Consider the following 21,459-nt stretch of genomic DNA (forward strand, 5'->3'; position numbering starts at 1 on the left):
AAACCTCTAACATTAGCATTGATTTGTAACCCTGTTACGGTAATTACAGTAATACTAAAATGAATCTAGTGTTATGGTAACATTCAACTTTATCTAATTGTAAAGAATTTATTCAGCAATATTTTTTAAACGTATCTTTTTCATGTGTCGGAGTATCTGTAGCAGAGTTGCGCCAAACATAGTAAAATGTATGATATGATACGACAAATAAAATACAGTGGGGCCTTGAGACACAAGTTCAATTCGTTACTTGACCATGATTGTAACACAAAATGTTTGTATCTTAAATTATCCTTCCACATTGAAATGAATGGAAACGCCATTAATCCGTTCCAGCACCCTAAACACCCCCCCCCCCCGCCCCCCCAAAAAAAATAATTGGGGGGAATTTGTTTTTTAAATAAAAAACAGCACTCTATAATGTACGACATTTAAAAAATATAGTAACAACATAAAGAAATAAAATGTAAAGAATTAAAATGCTTTTGCCAGTTTTTTTTTTTTTCTTCTGGTTCTATTCAATGGACATTGTGCTGCTCCTTCCGGTGTGCACGCCTTTGCCACCTGGGAGCAGAATGACGACATCATACGGACATAAATGTCACAACTCCTCATTAGCTGCAGTAATATTAGTCATTCTTCGCTGCGCATACAAATTTGCATAACATGTTACATGTGTCGCTCCACCATTTTTGTTCGAATATCCATTGTTCAAAGGATTAAGACACCGCGACACTGATGTTGTTTGTTAGCCACTGTATGGCATATCCATTATGTGTTAGCATTGAGCTAGCACCAGTGTGTCTCATAAAAATAAAAAAAAAAACTTACAGTTCACAGTTGAGCTGGATGTGACTTGTTTTTCTTGTAAACATATAAAAAAATCAACTAAATTATGTGTTTTTCAAAAACATCAGTGCCAAATTTTCCCGCAAGCTAGCCTAATGCTGTTGCTAGTAAATTCTTATTGCACAGTGTCTCATTTTGTCTCACATTTGGCTGCAAAAGAGACAGTTGGCCTCCCTCTCACCAGACGCCATCGTAAATTACAAGGTGTTGCGCAGATAAGGAAGAATTAACCGCGGCGGTAAATCACCTCCCAACATCTCGCGGTCCCGCCATCGACGTCGAGGTCGTCAAAACAAAAGCGAAGGGAGGAAGAGAGGAAAGATGGCGCCGCAACTCTGAACGCCGGCCAGCCCAAAAGAGTACCTGCGCTGCACGTTCGCATCAAGATGGATTCATACCGTGCACGTGCGGCCGTTTTATTGCCGCTCGGGAAATAAGATACGCTAGATGCCTGTTTCTTTCCATTCTGCTTGTTCTTAAAAGGGGTCAGGTTGGCCTTACTGTATGAAAAACAAAAAAAACCCCACAAATAAATGGCTAAAAAAAATGTAAAAATTCATAATTAAGCAGAATTATCTGCCGTTAGAACATGCAAATTGAAGATTTCTTAAAATAAGTAAACATAGCTTGCTTCAAAAAAAAAAAAAAAAAGTCTTACAATTTGTCATAGTTAGCAAAAATTCGCGAGTACGCCCGACCATAAAGTTTTATAATTGCTTATGAATGCCTCAAGATGGTAGTAAAGCATTTTTTGGACGATATAAAGCTCCTCCCCACACTTCAGCAGAGTTCTTTGGCACAAGATGCCTAGCAATATTTTTATATTAGACATGGCTTCAGAGAATTATTGAGTTTTTCAGCAAAGAACAGAGGATAGGTTTCTCTCCAAAATCGACAAAGAGGCGAATTTGCTCAGCAGCTAATGTCCGGGAATTCCCATTTTTAGACTAAAAAGTAGGACTGCACTAATATTAGTCAAAATATTTAAGAATGATTTTCCTCAATATAACAGAAAACAGGCTCAAATCAACAATTTGCTCGTGCAATCATCACCACCTCTCTTATTTTCCGCTAAACTGACTAAAAAAACAGTAATAAAATCTCTCCAAGAATTTTAGATAGTAACACCTTCCAAAAAGTACCAGGGAAGAAGAAATATTTAATCTTGGTTAGATTTGCAGTGTTCATTTTAACCACAAAGAAACATGTCGATATTATGTTTCATCGGCGTGCGTATTTCCAGCATCCGCTCGTTGAGGCGACCGAACCGGTTGAACAAAAGATTCCTTGGCAGAGAACTGGTTTACAGCCGTCAAGAATGAAAGGAAGTGTAAATTAAACTGCAAGCAGCTAAAGCTTTGACGGCATGGGTCTGTGAGACTTTGTTGTCTGCTCTGTTATGATGGACACGTTCAGCCAATTCTGCGTCGCTGAGTGAAACTGGTGTCGGCGCCAAATTGTTTTGTAACATTCCGAGTGGCGCATCGGAGTGAGAAATGTCTTTTTCAAACAAAAACGGCCAACTTGCACTTCAATTTCCAGCATGGGTCCTTGAGACTTTTCTGTGCGTCCTGTCATGACAGAAATGTTCGGCCAATTTTGTGTTGATCCGTGAAACCGGTGTCGTTTTTTTGTTTTTTTTTTAAACTTTCCGAGGGACACGACAGTGTGAGAAATAGCCATTGTGAACCAAAATAGCCGACTTCCTGGTGAAGTTCGAGTATCGGGAACGCTGTTCTGACAGACATGTCCACGCAACCTCATGTCGATCGCTGAAACTGACGTTGCGAGTCAATTTTTGCAACTCGGCATCCTGAAGCCTAAAGTCTCTTGATTGGTTCACTCTGCGGTGCTGATCCAAAGACCACGCGGCCCCCCCCCCGTCCTCAGATGTGTTTAAAGCAAAGAGATCAGACGCTCATAATCTCCATTGTCCCATCCCGGCCAGGAGATGGGGGTCCCGACCATGGCCCACTTTCGCCAGTACCGCCATCTGCAGAGTCACAGATGGCGGCGGCGACGTCGGGACGATTCCGGACCGAATGTCCGTACGCACGAGGAAGAGCGCCGGAGCCAAGGCGGAGAAATCGCTTTCGCCCGGGCGATCGGTTGCCCTAATCCGTCTTGGTATGCGCTTGGGCATTTATGATGCTCTTAAATCCGGAATAACAGAGCGGCCGTGTTTCACACGTACCAAAAATATAACCTGGATCTACTCGAACTAAGTCACATGTGTTTTGATTTTAGGGAATTTTCGTTGCCGCCTTGTCGGAGATTTAAATCAGAGGGCCATATTGAACGCGTTTTTGCGAGATCTTCGAAAGATAATGTACACAATCATTTGTATAAAACCAGCTGTTTTTATGGACGCTGCGCTACTTCTTTGGGGGACCTTGAAGTGCTCTTGTGCCCATTCCAATTTCGTATAATATTGTTCAAATAAAGTACAAAACAGTCGACATCCAAATTAAATCAAGGGACCATATTGAGCCTTTTTTATTTTTTCAGTCCCTGTAAAGTATGTCTTGACACACCACAGACAAGAATGTTGTTAACCACCCTGCCAAAATGGAATGATTAAAAAAAAATAAAAATAAAAATCAAGTATATAAAATGAAAATACAGCCGCTTAAAGCCTTTGGCCGGAATATAGCCTACCGGACAACGAGGCGCTCGCTCTAAATCGGCCACGCCAGTGCGAAGACGCTGTCCGCCACACGTTGGCCGTCAAATCGGACTTCATCAAAAATAAAAATAAAATAATAAAACACCTCTCCTCCCGCTTCCATTTTTCTCTGCGTGAGTTGAGTGCACTCACGGCTGACAACGAGGCACTCTAAAACAGCCACGCCAGCGGACTATATGAAAAGAAGATGCATTTTTGGGGTGTAGGCATAGCTAGCAAGTTAACCGCATGTCACAATAGCGCCGGATAACCGCTAACGAGATGGTACACTTTATTATATTGTGGGTGCGAAGCAACTCATGCCCGGCTCCAAAGTGCATCAGATGGTTCTGTTTTAGCCACGCCCTCTCCCAAAAAAGAGGAAAACTGAAGTGGTGGAAAACAGTTCAACGCCATAGCGCCGCAATTCAGGACTACACAGTCCTCAGTCTTTGCACGTTTTCAGCAATTATTTTCAAACAAGTATAATGTATTCAGAAACAAATCTCGGAATTCACTTTATAGGTTCTTTAAGTGAGAAGTCAGGATAGTGTTCCGTGAAGTATATTGTACAAAAGTATGAAATCCAAACATTATGGGGAAACTGTCCCACTGCCTGGAGTCTTTTGAAGAAGGAATTAATAGATGTCATCACGTGATAAATGAAGCCTTTTATTGTCACGAGTCGGTGCCACCTTAGCATTTAGCCTGACAGCAAACAAGCAGCGAGACTATAAAACAGACAAGCGAGACACAGGCACGCTCTAAGGACTCTCGAAAGTCAAAGAATCCAAATGGGAGGCCGCCAATATGTTCGGCCAAATGGGACATTTCTTCTTTTGGACAAAGTGCTGCCAAGGTAACGAAAAGCGAACGCGGCAGACTCATTCTAACAGCTTTTACCAGTGCGACTGGACTGCGAAACGGCCGGTCGCTATCACAGCAGATAAGGAGCGACCTCATGTTTGAGGTGAAAACCGAAGAAGGAGAAAGCGTTCTTCTGCCGTCGTGTCCCTAAATGGAGAGGTAACGAGAAGCGTAAAAACTTCCAAGGGCAGAAGTTCAAGCCAGCTGGCGTGCACAAAGAAATCCGCCAAGCGTTGGCCTGGTCGGTCTGTCTGTCTTGCCTGACGAGATTCCACTTCCATTTTCTTTTTGGCCCCCTTTTGCCAGCATTAAAAGGGGCTCTGGAGAACTAAAATCAGACTTGGCTGATCAGATTACAAGCAAAAGCCTTCAGGAATGACACATACTAAATACACGAAGAATGCACCGAGAACGGGGTAGACGGACAAACCACACCAAAGCTGACCACACGTGTTGAACTCAGAGGTTGTTCAGTATGCAGTTTCCCCCATAGACAGACATTTTGATCGTGCAAAAGCCTCTCTGGTTTAAGTATTAAAGCGGTTGTCCTTTCTGTGTCAACGAGCCAAACGAGCAAACAACGGCCTGAAAGTCGGCGCACCAAGCAACGTTTGTAAAATTGAGGCTTGTTCAAAAAAAGGGATGAGATGTTTAGCCTTGAAATGAAAACTTGCTCCATGAATTCTCTCAGCTTGCCCTGCGTCTGCCCAAAAATATCGTAAGACGTCCGCTTTCGCTCAGGAACTACAGTAGAAATCATGACCGATATCTGGTCGCAATCTGGCGGTACAGTGGAAATCGTTACCAATATTTCTGGGAACACTCTGGAAATGCAGTGTATACTTTAGCAGTAGAATGGAAATCATGACTGATAACTGGTTACACTATGGCAGTACAGTGGAAATTGTTACAGAAGCGTGGATATGCTCTGGCAGTACAGAGGAAATCGTGACCGATAAATCTGGTTACACTCTGGAAATACAGTGTACGCACTGGCAGCGCAGTAGAAATCGTTACTAATATCTGGTTACACATTGGCCGCACAGTGGAAATCGTTGCTGACATCTGGTTACACGTTAGCAAGACAGTATATGCTCTGGCATGGCAGTAGAAATCATTCCCAATATCTGGTTATACTCAAGAGCATCGTGGAAATGTTGACAGTACAGTGGAACTCGTGACCGATATATCTGGTCACACTCTGGAAAGAAAGTTTACACACTGGCAGTACAGTAGAAAGCGTTACAGATATCTGGTCATATACGGTGTATGCTCTGGCAGTAGAGTCCAAATCATCTGCTTACACGTCATGTGGTGGAAATGCCGGCAGTACAGTGGAAATCGTTACAGATTGGTCATACTCAAGTTTCTGCCTGAAATAATAAATAAATAGAAAACACTGAGCAACGTAAAATTTGGTCGGCATGTCTATCATCAGTAGAACCATAAAAAAGTCTCAAGAATTCACACCATAAAAGACACAGGAAGTCTCCCGTTTTGATTGAAGTGGACCATTCTCGGGCCATTTAGGGCATTAACAGTTGCCCATTGAAGTTGGACTCTGACTGACTGCTACCACATTTGAATAAAATGCACTCGAAAGATTGCACTGCACTAAATTGGGAGGGATTTTAATTTTCGTCATTGCTTGTGTCATGTCTGAAAAGACATCGGAAGACTGCAATTTTGGTTTGAAGCGGACGTTTAATGGTCATTTTGGCCATTTCTAGGGGTTCTTCAAAGACGAACTTCTGCGAGGGATTTTGCCATAATTGCTACCAAATTTGAACCTCGTATACTGGACAGAAAGTGCGAAACATTTGAATTTCTATCATTGTGTGTGGACGGAGCATGGCGCCTAAGTTTGATGGCTCGCCATAAAAACGCCAATAACTGAACTCCCCGACGTTCCTAACAAACAGGATTATCTTCCTCTCGAAAATGTTGGGTGAACTCCAAGTTTTGTTTGTGGCGTTGGACTTTGGAGGTTCGTCTGAATTAGCGTGCACAGAAAGTGAAAGTGTAATGAAAGACAGCCGTGGGCTTCGGTCCAACATATGGAGGGCCCGCCTGCTCGGCTGCAGCTTCAGGTACTTTCCTCCCCGAAGGGTGGGAACGCTCCTTTTTTTTCCCCCTCAGACTAAACGCTATGTTGACCGTCCATTAGTTGGGTGACGCAACTTCTGCACTCTCACATTTCCCACAGATGATTTGCCATTTCGAGCTTTTCGCAAGATCAAACCCTCCTGGGTTTTACAAGCAACTAAAACGGTACCTCCGAAAATAAAAAAATAAAAAAAACAATCCTGCAGATCTAATGCTGGGATTATGAGAAAAAAACTTTTTCATGAGAAGACGGGTAATACACCTTGTGTTGTGCCATCAAAGGATTATTCAACTCCCGGCTCGGGATTGAAGTCACCTTTGTTCTTTGGCAATAGCTCATGATCCCTCCGCTTCTCGCTGTCGCCCAAAGCCTTCTTCATAACGCTACCGGAATAACTTCTTCCCGTCCCACAGGATTTATTCCTCACTCGGCTCCAAGGTAAACAGTCCCAGCAGAGAGGGATGGTTTAGGTTCCCGATAGCAAAGAAACAGGGAAGTTTGATTTTAGCCCACTTGGAATCACTGCGTTTGTTTAATATTTTCTCGACGGATGAATCACAAGTGCGTTTATGCTGGTGAAAATGTATGTATTGTAGGGGTTCCACACTACCCCCTAAAACTCACTCAGTAGCGCCACTTGGAAAGTTTGAAAGAATTAGCCTCCGGCACCAGTTTCACCAATCAACGTGAAATTGGGTGGACATTTTTATCATGGCAGGCGCATGAAAAAGTCTCAAGGACCCATGCTGGAAACTGGACAGCGAGCTTTCATTTTGGTTGGGCATTTTCGGGGCTCGTACTTTGCCGAACTCCGACTAGGGAATTTGAAATGAGCCCCAATCAGAAGCTACGCATTTTCTTCCCCCTACGCCGTCTAACGTGGTGTCTAATGGCGTCAAACTTAAAAAGCCGTAGTTAGATCATTGAGGATTCGCCGTGATGTCGTAAAAAGGAAGAAAAAAGCTCTCCGAGTGAGACTGCCAAGACGGCCTAACCAAATAATCCCAAAAGCCCTGCGGAGAATTGAGGCTATAAACCTTGTTTCTCCTAGCGAGACGGAAGTTCACCAGGCCATTCGAATCTGTACAGCTGCAGTCGTTCTTCGGGAGGAACAATAAGTCGTCTTGTCCGATGCTCGGATGTCAGAAGTGGAAGTTCCCTCCGAGGGCGACCTTTACGCCGGTAAGTGGATCTTCCCATTCCTGGAAACGCAAGTTAGATTGAAGAAACTGGAAGTAAACATTCAATTAGTCACTGGACACCGGGGAAGGTGGGAATAGCGAGTGAGCTCAGTGGCTATTTTTACACATTTCCCCAAAACACAGCAGGCGTTATTTTTGTCCATTTAGTTCTCAAGAACTCGTATCAAATATTAACTAGAAAGTGATTCGGCCAGACAACAAAGGATCCGGCTAACTGAGAACATAACGGTGAGCAGGTCATCCATTATTTTCTCCGCCCCAGTGAGCCTGCGCTGCGAGCGGGATTGGCCGACTCCCAAAAAAAAAATGAAAAAAAAAGTGGCACAGCGAGAGAAAGAGAAGAGCGACCCGAAAGCACGCATGCCAGTCAGAGGAAAGGAACTAACATGCCCCGAGGGGGTCCGGAGAATAAAAGATGAAGGAGGAGGGTGAAAGGAGGGCGCAACAAAAGCCGGAGTAGTCGGCGGCGCCGCCGCCCCCTCGCGTGCGCTTCATTGCACAACGAGCCCGAATGGCGTCCTCTCGCGCTGACCTCAGGTTAATCCACAACTTTTATTGCTCCCTCAAGCATCTGTAGAAGATCTAGTATATGAGGTTAATATTTGGTAGCAGTTGGATGAAATCCCGAGGACAAGTTAGTCTTTGAGGGAACGCTGGAAATGGCCAAAAGGGCCCTAAAATGCCCGCTTCTAAACCAAAATGACGGACTTCCTGTGTCTTTTCCAGTAGGGCTTCCTGAGACTTTCTAGTGGGTTTCTACGCATGATAGACATGCCCACCAAATTTCAGGTTTCTTGGCGAACCTGGCTTCGAGGGCTGTATTTTCAAAATTGTGATTGCGAGTTTTGTGTTTATTGGCGCGTTGTCAAAATTCATCGCCATGCTCCGCCCACACATAAACAATAACTGAAACTTAAATCCAGTATTTTACAGTTTAGTATCATCTTATAAAGCTCTTATTGGGTAGCAATCGGACAAAATCTCTAGCAGTACGAGGTCTTTGAAGGATCCCTGCAATTTAAATTGGTTGGTGCCAACTGACCAAAAACGGACGACTTTTCTGACATGACTTTTTTTGTGGTTCTACTCATGATAGAAAGGCCTGCTTAATTTCACGTTTCAAGGTAGAACTGGCATTGAGGGCTGCATTTTCAAAACTTGTCTCGTTTTTTGTAGTTGTGTGTTTTTATGGCGAGTCATCAAACTTCTGAATTGTGTGAAACACGGCGCGTTCAAAGGCTTCCGTCGGCCCGCTGCGCTGACGAGAAGCAGAGCGAGCCCCCAAACGCGCGCACGAGAGTTAGCGACGCGGCTACACCGACGCTTCTCGCCTCCCACTCGAGTGCGAGCCTGACAAGTGAGGAAGAGCAGGAACATGCGACTGATAAGAACCAATGCAGGGCCCTGAAACTGAAAGACTAGACTCTAAAGATTAAAGTTAGAAACCCAACAATGTTTGGCGGTGGCGGTGGTTGTTGTCGGCCCCAAAAGCTGAAGCCTGTTTCACTGACTGTATCTATTTGAATCTTGGTAGGTATGTCAATCCTGAGCAGTCCCGTCAAAATGCCTCTAGGACCCACGCTTGACAAAGACACGGAAGGCGGCCGTTTAGGTTTGAGACGACCATTTTCGACTCTTTTTGGCCATTTCCAGATCCCTCAAAGATGAACTTGTCCCAGAGAGTTTATCACGTTACCACCAAATTTAGACCTCACACACGAGACAGATAAATGAGGCTAAATTATGAAGAATGAGATTTTTCATGACTGTGCGTGGGCGGAGCATGGATGCCAAGTTTGATAACTTTGCCATGAAACAGAGAAGTCAAATAACACCACAATTTAGAAAAATCCAGCCCCTGACGCCAGTTTTACTAAGTAACATGAAAAAAAATGATGAGCGGACCCACAAAAATGTCTCAAGGGCCCATGCCTGAAAGGACACAGGAAGTCATCCGTGGTTTGGTTTGAAGCAAAGATTTTAGGCTCATTTTGGGCAGTTCCAGGAGTCCTTCAAAAAACAACCTTGTCCTAAAGATTTGTCCGATTGTTAACAAATTGGAAACTTGTATACAAGACAAATGGGCGATGCTCAATCACAAAACATTTTTGTTTTTTCGTCATGGCGTGTGGGCGGAGCACAGCGGCTGAGTTTGATGAAACATGAAACTCTAATAAGTTCACAATTTAGGAAAAATCAGCCCCCAAAGCCAGTTTCACTCCATAGATTTTGGGAGGCATGTCTACCATGAACCTGAAGACACAGGAAGCTTGCCAATTTGTTTTTTAAGCGGCCATTTTAGTCTAATTTCAAACTCGATACAGTATATTCACATGAAGTCCTTGGGGAAACCCTTTTCTACAAGATGTGAAGCTGGCGTTTGTTTTACGGCGGGACGGGATCTTTATCTACAGCTCTGCTAAGCTATCTTCTTGCTTGTCTTGATGAAGAGGTGAGGGAGGGAGGGGCACGATAACTTGACCTCCAACCTCAAAAGCTTGCCGACCTGGCCCGCACGCTACTCGCCCCCACGACACAAAAGAGCAAACACCGCCGCCCTCCATCTTGCGGAGCGGCCAATTAGAGTGGATTTGGGGTTTGACAAGATGGTGAATAGCCGACAGGTCAGCAGGGCGGCAAACGCCGGCGGAAGAGGCCACGTCATTAAACTGTCAAGTCAATGACTTAAACAAGCAGCTCGTGAGTCATTTTTGCTTTGGTGGCAGCGTCAGTACCTCAAAAGCAGTGTTTGGGAAAAGTGGGGCCCGCGGACCACCGGGGGTCACCGACAAAACCTCAAATGGCCGTTTCTTTGAATTTTCAGTTCAGTTTGAGAGTTGTCCGACTGCCCAGATTCTGGACTATTGTTAAACTTTTTGGCCATATTTTCCTCGGTCAGTTTCCAAGTTGTTCCACCGCCCAGATGCTGGACTCGCATTCTGCTTTCGGAGCATAGTTTCCGAGGCGAGTTTTCGAGTCATGCGGTTGTCCAAATTCTGGACTCGTGTTCTATTGTTGGACATTATTCTCCTGGCAATTTTAGGCTAATTCTTGATTTGTTCAACTGCCAAACTGCTTGTGGTTCTGAAAACCTTGAGGTACGTGAGTGACCTGTGGATCACCCCCTCTACAAATATCCCAAAACAAATCAAAACGCTGCCCAAAAGTAGAATACGAGTCCAGAGTCTGGACAGGCCAACAACTCAAGAATCTAACTTCATTCCAAGGAAAATATGGCTCGGAAGTAGAACATGAGTTGAACAACTCGAAAAGATAACTAAAATTCAAAGAAAAATACAGTCCAAAAGTAGAACAGGAGTCAAGGATCTGGCCAAGAACAGAACAAAAAAAACTCAAACATGATCCAAAAATGGAACACGAGTCCAGACACTTGAAACTAAATTCCAAGGAAAACATGGCCCAAATGTGGAACAAGAGTCAAGGATATGGCCAGATGAGCGACTCAAATACGGAACTAAAATTCAAAACACAAAAAAGTGCAAGTAGAACGTGAGTCCAGATTCTGGGAGAACTGGCAAAGTGACCTAAAATTCCACCGAGACCACACTACTCGAAGTTCTCTCGCATTTACAGTCTTGCACTTGGTTTAGTCTGCCATCTCAAAGTTGTCCTCCATGTTTTCATCTTTAAGAGCGGTCACCTGGCTCAGCATTTTGTCTGCGGCCGCCTTTGCAAATCCTGCGTTCGTTTGGCCTCGCTCGTCTGGCTCGAAGCGAAACTGCCGCAGCGCCGTTTATGACGTCTCCCGCTCGCATTGTTTTCCGTAGCAACCTGGGGAAATATTGACAGCTCAGGCCAATAAAACTTTTGTTGGCCCTTTTTGTTGTTTTTGCCTCGCCGCCTGTAGCCGGGAGCAATTCGGGCCACCTGCGGTGAGGGCGGCTTTTGAAGCGATACCATCTACCGCCCGCCTCCGAAAGCCGACAATAGATTCAAGGGAGCCGCTGCTGACTCGTTCTTCCAGAAAAAGCCAGAAAAGTTCAATTTTACGACTCTGATATCTGCTGCGAGAGATTAGTCGGAAGTGGGAGATAATGGTGGTGAGTCAGTCACCTTCGGATAAAGTGCAGTTCAGCTTCCTAATTTTTAGGAATGAAATCGATCACAGTTTAAGTTCCTATCTGAGAAAGAAAATTGAGAAGGTCTGAACAAGGCGGGTGGGTGGTGGTGGTGGTGGTGGTGGTAACGGTGGTGAGCAAACATACCACCCAGCATTTTTCAACAGGAAGGAAGGACGTGTGAATTTGTGGCCTTCGCCATGCAGGTGTTTAGACTGGGATTTGACTGGAATGTGAACCAGGATCTGCCCACCGCGTTGGAGAAAAAGCCCTTTCATCATCAATCAACCCACCCTCGTCTCATCAAAAGCACGTGTGGATTTGACGGAGGCGAAAACGCTTTGCGCGTGCGTCCGTTCAAGGCTAAGATCGTTTGGAGTGCCCACATAGCGACTCTTCAACTTTTGGAGCACATCGCTTTGGAATTTTAGGTCAAGATCGGAATTACTCGACTCTGGACACATTTCCTGCTTTCGGACAATATTTTCTTCTGAATTTTAGGTCCGTTTATGAGTTGTTTGACTGCCCAAATTCGAGACTCTCGTTCAACTGTTGGATTCAATTTTCCTTGGAATTTACTTTCAACTTTTGAGTCGTTTGACTGCCCAGATACTGGATACTTTTCCTACTTTTGGACCATAATTTCTTTGGACATTGAGGGGAGGTTTCTGAGTTGTTCGACTGCCAAAATTTTGGACTCTTGCTCTAGTTTTGGAGCATATTTCCCTTGGAAATCTAGGCCGATTTCCGAGTTTTTCGACTGCCCGGTTCCTGGACTCTTGTCCTCGTTTTTGTAGCCAATTTTCCTTGGAATTTTAAGTCAGTTTGTGAGTGGTTTGACTGCCCACATTCTGGACTCTTGTACTTTCGACCGCGTTGAAGAAAATTAGCCCTTTCATCTTCGGTCATCACATGAAAAACATCTATGGATTTAATGGAAGCAGAAATGCTTCGCATGTCGGTTGAAGGCTAAGATCGTTTTGTTTGGTTCAGTTTTTGTTATTTTTTTTGGAAGGGGGGGGGGGGTTCCTTTCTTTAGAACAACCGGGAGGGGAGCTTTTGTTCCCACCTGAATTCCGACAGAGGCCTGGACCGCTTTAAAACACAAATGTTAGGCTACACGGCCGAAAATATACTAGGAAAACACTCTGAGGGATTTCAGGTTCAGGCCCCATCTCGGAAGCACTTGCTCTGGTGGAGGGTCCCGCCGCAGGAATGCTAAGTGTAATCACTCGCACATTTCCCGACCAATCCCCCCCAGGCAATTAAAATCTTGAACGTTGCCTTTATCAGAACAGTCCCAACCCCCGAGAGGAGTCTCGCTTCCACCACACGACACTTTGCAAATTTCGGGAGCACGTGTGGAGGGCAAAGTCCTTGAAGTAGAAGCGAGCCCCGGGGTTTCCTGCTCACCGGCTTTTTGGGAACGCTTGACTTGACAGGAACGCTTCAGCGACAACCACTTCAACAGCTCCCCGGGACGCGGAGCATTTTGTTCGGACATACAGCGAGCCCCCGTTTATCGCGGGGACGCATCCCAGACTGACCCTCCATATTTTTTTGGGATGTGATCATTTTACCCTCCCACATGCTTTAAACACATCGAAAGTTTTTCAAACACTTTTTTTTTTTTTTTTTTTAAATAGTCCTTAGTGCCTGCTCTCACTTTCTTATCTTCAATAAACCCGGAGATTATCGTATAACATCGCTTTGAGGAAACGAAAAGAAGACTGTGGCGTGCACAGTTCTCCAAATTTGAGGCAAAGCGTGCTCGCTTCAAGCTGTTTAATTGCAACTCCCAGTTCAAGTTTACGGTAAAACTGACACACAAAACATATTCAAACATCAAAAAAATTCAAACCAAAGTCAGCTAGCTTAATGCAAACATATAATGTCAAAAGCCAGAGGCGGGAAAACGGAACTAAAGATAGATGTTAGGGTAATTATAAACCAACTGCTACTTCAGCACATTCAGAGCAACACCACGTGCAAACAGAGCATGCAACTCAAGAGGATTAAACATTGCATTGTTGGGGACCTTCTCTGCCTCTTCTTCTTGCTTCTTAATTACGCTGCATTACTCCAGTAGAGCACAGTGCTAAATTCTGACATTTAAAAAAGAAAGAAAGAAAGAAATCCTTCACAAACTGTGATATTCTGTACTGTACTCCATGAAGAAAAAAACAAAGCAATCTGCACAGTCATAGCGTTGTGTATCATCCCAAAGGAAGTGGCGATGACATCAGCGGAATAATAAAAACAAGTATCAAGGCTGTCTCGGCGCAGTCAAAAGAAGGGCAGGAGGCGGAAGGCGAGCCTTTGAAACGTTCTCTATAATTAGCAGCGCCACAATATCAATGGCAGGTTGTCCGGACCTGCACAAATATGCCTCCGATAATGAAAGACAAACAGCTTGTTAGATGTCCTAAAAGGCGCACGATCCCGAGGGTGCGTTCGGCGTTCGTCCCGCCTGCCTTTGTGTGCAAAGCCGCCGGCTTTTTCAGCGGCCTATCACTGAAACGTATATTGTGCGTCTTCATGCCGGGATTTACACTGCAGCTCAAAAGATACGCGGTTCCCATTTCACGCTGTATCCAATTTTTTGACACTCCGTTTACATTTCAAGTGACACGTATCCGATATGACTGCGTCGACACCCGCCTCGTCATCCAAACGGTACATGTCGAACATTTATATATCTCATGTATGGAAAGAAAATATATCGCATGAGCCAAAGCATATCACGTCAAACGTCTATACATCTATGGAAAGATATATTTTGTGATCCGAAGCATACCGCATCATAGGTCCCACATATTTCTATCTGGAAAGGAACAACTGATGATCCAAAGCATACCGCAACATGTCCAAAATGATGTCTCTTAGGGTAAGAAACGTCTCTCACAGTCCCAAGCATACCACATCGTAGGGCCAACAAATATCTATGTGAAAAAGAACATTCCACAACCCAAAGCATACCACATCATGTCCAACATCTAGTTAGGATCAATCGTGACGCAGCGTGCGCAGTAGCCCCGTAAACAGCCAGGCCTGATCAATCAAACGCAGAAAAAAAAGACAGCGGGGGTCACTGCGCTTTTCCACGATGAGCCAAACTCCGTCTTCCGTGTCGTCCCGGGCCGGAAAAGGCGGCGGGGAACGTCGCGGTCTGCGCAGCGGGCTAAATGAAGCGGGACGCTTGCTCGAGTCGGCGGGGAAAAAATGGATGCGGAATATTACGTAAGACGGCGCAGCTGAGCCGAGACCTCTGCCGAGGCTGGAAAACGCCCTCAACGCACGAGACAACCTCAACAGTCAAACAAATTACCACCTCAAAAAGTATCGAAGTGGACTTAGATAGCGAGGTTTTTTTGGGGTTTTTTTTTTTTTTTTTTTTTGCGTACCACTCGAAACAGAAAAAAAGCTGAACTCGTGATTCCATTCAAACGTATTGTATGGAGACAAATGTTTAAAAATAACATTGTGGGATCTTCAAATGTTACTCCCTGGACAGTCGATAAAGCTTTTTTGATGCAAAAAAAAAACCAAAACAAAAAAAAATTTTACCTATTTTTTTTTTTTTTACATTTATGCTAGATATAAAATAAAAAAAACAGTAAATAGAGTTATTCTGTAAACACTGTTGCCCAAAATGATCTATCTATGGAAATGAGCATCTCATGATCCAAAGCATACCACATCATACTGACTGTCCAAAATCTATCTCGAGGGAATAACACTCTTGATCTAAAAATCAATTTACCACTGTGCTTAAAGATCAACAACGTAAGCTTCAGAGGATGAGTAGTTTTACTTGATTTTAAGCGTATCATAGTTGAATGTAACTATTTTAAAAATATACTTTTACGACGTTTCGGAATGTGAAAAACGTTCCTTGGCGTCCAGTCGGGGTCCATATTTCTACGTCCCGTGCGGGGAAGCTGTTGAGTTTTGTGACAGGAATGTGTTGAGCTGCCAGCCACGCGTTCGGGAAAAGCCACGTAACTTAAAACCCGGGACGGACGGACGGGACGCCGTCTGGCCAACGCGACGTCTGCGGGCGGGCCGGCGGGGCCGGCCCGACATGTGCCCGACGGGACATTTGCCAGACGCCGTCGTCAAGCTGGTTTGGAGTGAAACGTTTTTTTTTTTTTTTTTATGTCATTGGAGCGGATTCCCTCACGGGATTGCAACTGAACACCAGCAGAAGCATCCAGAATTCATCAAGTTCAATTTAAGCATTCTTAAGAGCCCAGTCACTTTTGAAGCAATGACGTTGTAAAACATAAAGCTCTGGAAAAAAAGACGGATGGCAGAAAAGGGGAAAATGGTCAAAATAGCCAAAATGATTGTTCAAACATATGCATTCATAAAAAAGGGAATTTTGAAGATTCTGACCTCAAACTAGGCTAAATGAATCGGGACGACAGATGTATATAATAATCATTAGAATAATAATAATAATTGGTTAAGTGGTTACGACAAGACGTCATTGATTAATCTCAGGGGTTGATTGCTAAAACACACATTCAAGAAAACTAGGAATTTGGAGATTCATTTCCGAACTGCCAAAATGAAACGAATCTTGAAATGTGCATAAAATGACACGTTTACTTGATCGTTTTGTGATCTGCGTGGTAAAACTAGTTGGTTAACTGGTTGTTAAAAAAAAAAAAAAAAAAAGACATGCATTTCAATGCAGCATTTAAAAACTTTGCAAATTGCAAACTCAATGTGGGAAAAATTCACTGGAATGACAAATTAATTATTAATTATTATAAATTATTATTATTATTATTCATTGGTTAGTTCCTTGCTAAAAGACAAAATTGGTTGATTGTTAATTAGTTGTTAAAATACGTAGTTAATTGATTGATGAATTAAAAAAAATACATAGCTGATTGATTGATCAATCACTTGATTATTGAACACCTACGTTTATTATTGCATTCAAGAACACTGGGAATTTTGCGCTTTCTAACCTCAAACTACCCTTGCGATGAAGATGTCGCCCTACGGATGTGTTTTTGTTACGTTTGACTGAGGGGTTATGTGGGATATTTCCGATTTCCCAGCAGACGTGAATGTAGCATCATCAAAGATTAGTCTTTTTTTTTCTTTTAATGATGAAATATTAACAATTAAAGCACTTAAATCAGGACAAAAATGACAAATATCTCCTTTGTCATTAGTCCCGAGGATAAAAGCGAGCCACCCTAAAAGTCCCCTAACCCCCCGTGCCCTCATTTATACCGATTATCATGCAGATGAGGCACGGTGCTGTTGTTTAAGGCCCCCCCCAGCACCCACCCACCCACCGGACCCCCGCGACACCATTAATGCGAAAGGAACAATTAAAGGTAATTAGGCGCCTTTTTGCAGGCGTTTATCTGCCGAACTCACACGTATACGACAACAACATGCGGCACGGAGAGTTCGCCTTTTGGTGTCACTCCGCTCGCGACGCTAAACAAATCAAGAATGTGAATTTATTGCTGGGCTTTTCCCAAGTTAGGTCATTGGTGTAAATTTGGATGACGGTAGCGACGGAAACAAAAGAAATGGCGAAAAGTTGTCGGATCGTTTCCGCGACGATCACACAAACGCCACCAAGATGCCTGAAACCTGGAACAAAGCAAAATGGGTGCAATTTGGATCCAATGTCTTGTATAAAACATCATAAAAGACAGCGGAAAGAAATAATCTGCTTTTATAAAGTGGAATTACTTTACGTGATGTCGTACGATGAGCCCCCGTATATTTGTGATGCGCGAAATCGCCGTTTTGCGGCCCGACGCCCATTATTTCCATTTTATTTTATTATTTGCATTTTTTTGAACCCAATCCCCCCCATTATTTGTATTTTATTATTTACATTTTTATTTTTACCCATCCACCCCCCCCCCCCATTATTTGCTTTTAAAATGTTTTTTTTTTTTTTTTTTTTTAATACCCCAAATTCAATTTGTAAAGAGCGTCAGTCATCGGTGGATTTTCGCTATTTACGTTCGGGCTCGGTCCCTGTGCCTTTAAGGGGCGTGGCCTCGTGCCTAATTACTGGGTCGACTTTGTACCTCCATTCCTTGTCGGTGCAGATACAGAGAAAGGTGCAACATTCCTGGGTGACAATTGCTTTCAACGCAACAGAGCGATGAGAAGTCAGTGTGAAATTTCATACCCCTGTCCCGCCATTGCAGTCAAGTCGTATTCACGGGCGCCGTTACCGGTGCCGATACTACCTCCAAAGCCAGAAAATGACCGGGTCCACTTTGCACCCCAATTCTGTGTCAGCGCAGATACAGAAAAAGGTGGAAAACTCTTCTGGGGCAATCGCTTTCAACACAACAGGGCGGACGAATTGAGTGTTCAATTTGGCTCCATTGCCGTATGGCCTCACACAGCCCCCCCATGACAGAAAATTACCGGGTTGAACATTCTTGAGTGACAATTGCTTTCGACACAACAGGGCGGGAGAAGTGACTGTAAGTTGTTAAACTTCACACTCGGGTCCCTGCATTGCTGCTTTGACCCTTACACACAAATTGCAGCGTTTTACCATGTAGGCGCAAAATATTGCGGTGCTCGACTTTATACCCCCATTCCATGTGTGTGTGTGTGTGTGTGTGTGTGTGCGTGTGTGTGTCATGTATACAGAACAGCGACACGAAAAAAGATGTCTTCAGGTAAGAGGTCAAAACTGAAGTTTTCATTCCGGGATTAGTTGGGTAACAGTGATTCATAGATGAGGCGGATAAACACGTGTTGACAGCGGAAAAAAAGGAATGTGTGAACGGGGTCAGCGGGGGGCGGGCAAGGGCTTGCTCAACTCAAGTGGGTTATTCCGCAGGTAATTCTTTTTTAATTCCGCACGTAATTCTTCGCGTTTTGACCACAGCAACCGTTTGCATAAGGAACTGCTGTTGAATTTTGTTTTCTGTGCAGTGGGGGAAAGTAACAAAGTACAAATACTTCTTGACTGTACTTGAGTCCGTTTTTCAGGTATCCGTCCTTCACTTGACGATTCATTTGTTTTGACGATTTTGTAACTTTTACTGAAACCTGTACTTTCTCCTGTTTACTTTGTCCAAATACACTAGTTACTTTTTCTTTTCTTTCAAGCGACACAGACAGAAAAAAAAAAAAAAAGACGTCAATAGAGACAGGTAAAGTCAATGGTGGTTGAGCTCTTCGTTGATTGATTGATTGAGATAAGAGGTGCAAAAATTAATCGATTCATCAACTATTTTGATCATCGATGAATCGTTTAGAGACCTCGTGTAACTTAAAATTTCAGCTTCTCAACAGCAAATATTCTCAGATTGCTGTCGTGCCCCATGAAAGCAGGCCCAAATGTGTTGCTTTTGGACATAATCGACAGGGGGGAAAAAACACCAAAGTCCTTTTAGCGACTGCTAATTTTGTCATGAATTACAGGAGTTAGTCTCTTTCCTGTTTCCTATCTGTACTTTTAAAGACAGATTGTGAGTAGTTTTGCCACGTCTGCTTCTGAAGCCAAAAGAAGACCCTCCTCGTCGGGGGAGGGGGGGGGGCTGTCCAGGAACCAACAAGTTCCTGGAATTTCAGGTGGAAATGTGCTTTTTTGGGGTTTTTTTTTTTTTAAAAGGGGATGCGCAAGTGCTTCCTGCTGTGTGCGTGTGGGCTTTAGCACGCATACATAAATACACTCGCCCCCCCCACCCACTGTCACTAGTGGGAGGGGGAGGGGGGCGGGGGGTTTTAAAAGAGCCAGGCATGGCCACATGCGGTGTTATCTGGGTCATGAATTCTTAACTGGCAGCCATGCAGAGTTCAACCTGTTTACTTGCAAGAGCGAGACAAACAACTGAGACAAAAGTCACACTGACGGAACGCTTTCCAGATGGATTTTCACACTTTTAGCAGCACCGTGCAGAAGACTAACACGCACGACGACTTTTTCATTTCCTTTGTGACATGATAATAAGTGTTATCATGCTTCACAGACGTACAAAAGCTGAATAAATCAAAACGTCACCGTGAAGCACTTTGAAGGTGAATTTTCACACTTTTCCAGCACTTGAAAAACGATTTCTATGGATAATTCACTTATTATAACTCATCGTTGCGGTTTATAACATGAGAATAAGCGGCGCTATGCAATTAAAAAAAAAGAAAAAAAAAAAAAAAGCATTTGACGTAACCCGGCACAATGCTAAAAGCCACAGAATGAGGACTGGGAAAAAGTACAAATGCGCAAATGCTCATAATATAGAACAATAAAGTTAGTATTTCCCAAAAACTCATCATTTTCACCTCCTCAGGTATAACAGAAGACTTGGTTGCCTTTTCAAGCCTATTTAAACTCTTAATAATCATAATAATAATGTTATTAACAGGTAAATAATCATGCAAATGTTAAGAACTGCCCACCACGTTTAGAGGAGAAGATCTCGGCGGCGGATATTTTTTCTGTAGTTTCAGCAAAGCTCCTGAAGCCCACAGCATGACAGGTCAACGCGACGCCACACCTCAACTCTGACGGGTTGTTTTTCCCTGGGCACGGTGGTTTCTCGCATGTGAGATTCGAGGCACAAGATGCGGCCTGAGATTTTCCGATTTATTCACACGTCGGATATTTCTCATGTACCACCGTCAAATCGGAATGGCTATTTCAGCAAATGTGACAAAAACATTTTGTTTGTTTTGGGTTTTTTTTGTCCCCGTTGAAACAGCCTTTTTAGGACTCCAACCGTTTCTGATGAACATTTAGACCTACTTTGTTACTGTATTTTAATGTTGGTCATGATGGCGGTCCTAGTAGAGTTACGTTTTTTGGGGGATTTTTTTTTTTTTTAGGTGGTATTAAGTGTGCGTTGAAAGTGTGTGTGTGTGTGCGCGCGCGCGCGTACTCACGGACTGGCTCCAGTTTGGGGTCCAGCCGGCAGCAAGTCTCCTGCAGCCGGCCGACCTTCCGCTGCAGCCCGCGGAGCCTGCGGCCGGTGGCGGCCAGGTCGCCCTCCAGCTCCTGGAACACGGAGCAGGCGTGCTTGGCCAGGTCGGACAGCTGGCGGAGGCTCCGGGCCAGCGCCGCGTGGCTGACGGTCAGCAGGTCCCGCAAGGGCGAGCCCCCCTCGCCCTCGGCCGCCTCCGCCTCCGCGCGGCGGCGGCACAGGGACCGGGGCTCCACCAGCCGCTTGAAGAAGGGCATGTCGCTCGCCCTCAATCCGGCAAAAGTGAGGCGAAAGCTGGCGCGGGCGCGGGCGCGGGCGCGGGTGCGGACGCCACCGTCATCCGCTCGGCGTGGCTTCAGACGCCCCCCGTGCTCGTCGCATCTGGGAGGGCGGACTCGGGCGCTCCGCTCATCTGCCTGACTTCTTCTTCTTCTTTTTTTTCCTCCTTCTTCTTCCTAACACCACCGCAGCTCCGAAGGAGTAACTCGAGGTGCTTTTTAAAAACTAAAAGTGGAGGAGGAGGAGGAGGAGGAGGAGGTGAAACGCGGAGCGGAGTCTCCGGAGCGCTTGGAACGGGACGACCGCGGTGCCTTCGCGGACACTGGGAAAACACAACAGCTCAGCAGGGGCGTGGTGACAGTAGTCGGGACCAATGAAAACACACTTCATAATTTGAACTGACATTTTTAGATAGACGGATAGATAGCCAGATTAAAAAAAGATAGTGACAAAGATCGCTAAAATACGGACAGTAAAGCGA

General features: G+C 44.5%; 1 protein-coding gene across 3 annotated transcripts in view; it reads right to left on the bottom strand.

The window, feature by feature from the left end:
• Nucleotides 1–21,270, bottom strand: part of LOC133406347 (actin remodeling regulator NHS-like) — a 59,217-nt gene extending 37,947 nt beyond the window's left edge. For all 3 annotated transcript variants that reach the window (XM_061683887.1, XM_061683886.1, XM_061683888.1), the window contains exon 1: nt 20,662–21,270. In XM_061683887.1, coding sequence (XP_061539871.1) covers nt 20,662–20,956 — 295 coding nt within the window. In that variant the 5' untranslated portion in view covers nt 20,957–21,270. The remainder of the gene's footprint in view (nt 1–20,661) is intronic.
• Nucleotides 21,271–21,459: the final 189 nt, after the last annotated feature.

Source organism: Phycodurus eques, chromosome 8 (genome assembly GCF_024500275.1).
Source record: "Phycodurus eques isolate BA_2022a chromosome 8, UOR_Pequ_1.1, whole genome shotgun sequence".
Taxonomy (NCBI): domain Eukaryota; kingdom Metazoa; phylum Chordata; class Actinopteri; order Syngnathiformes; family Syngnathidae; genus Phycodurus; species Phycodurus eques.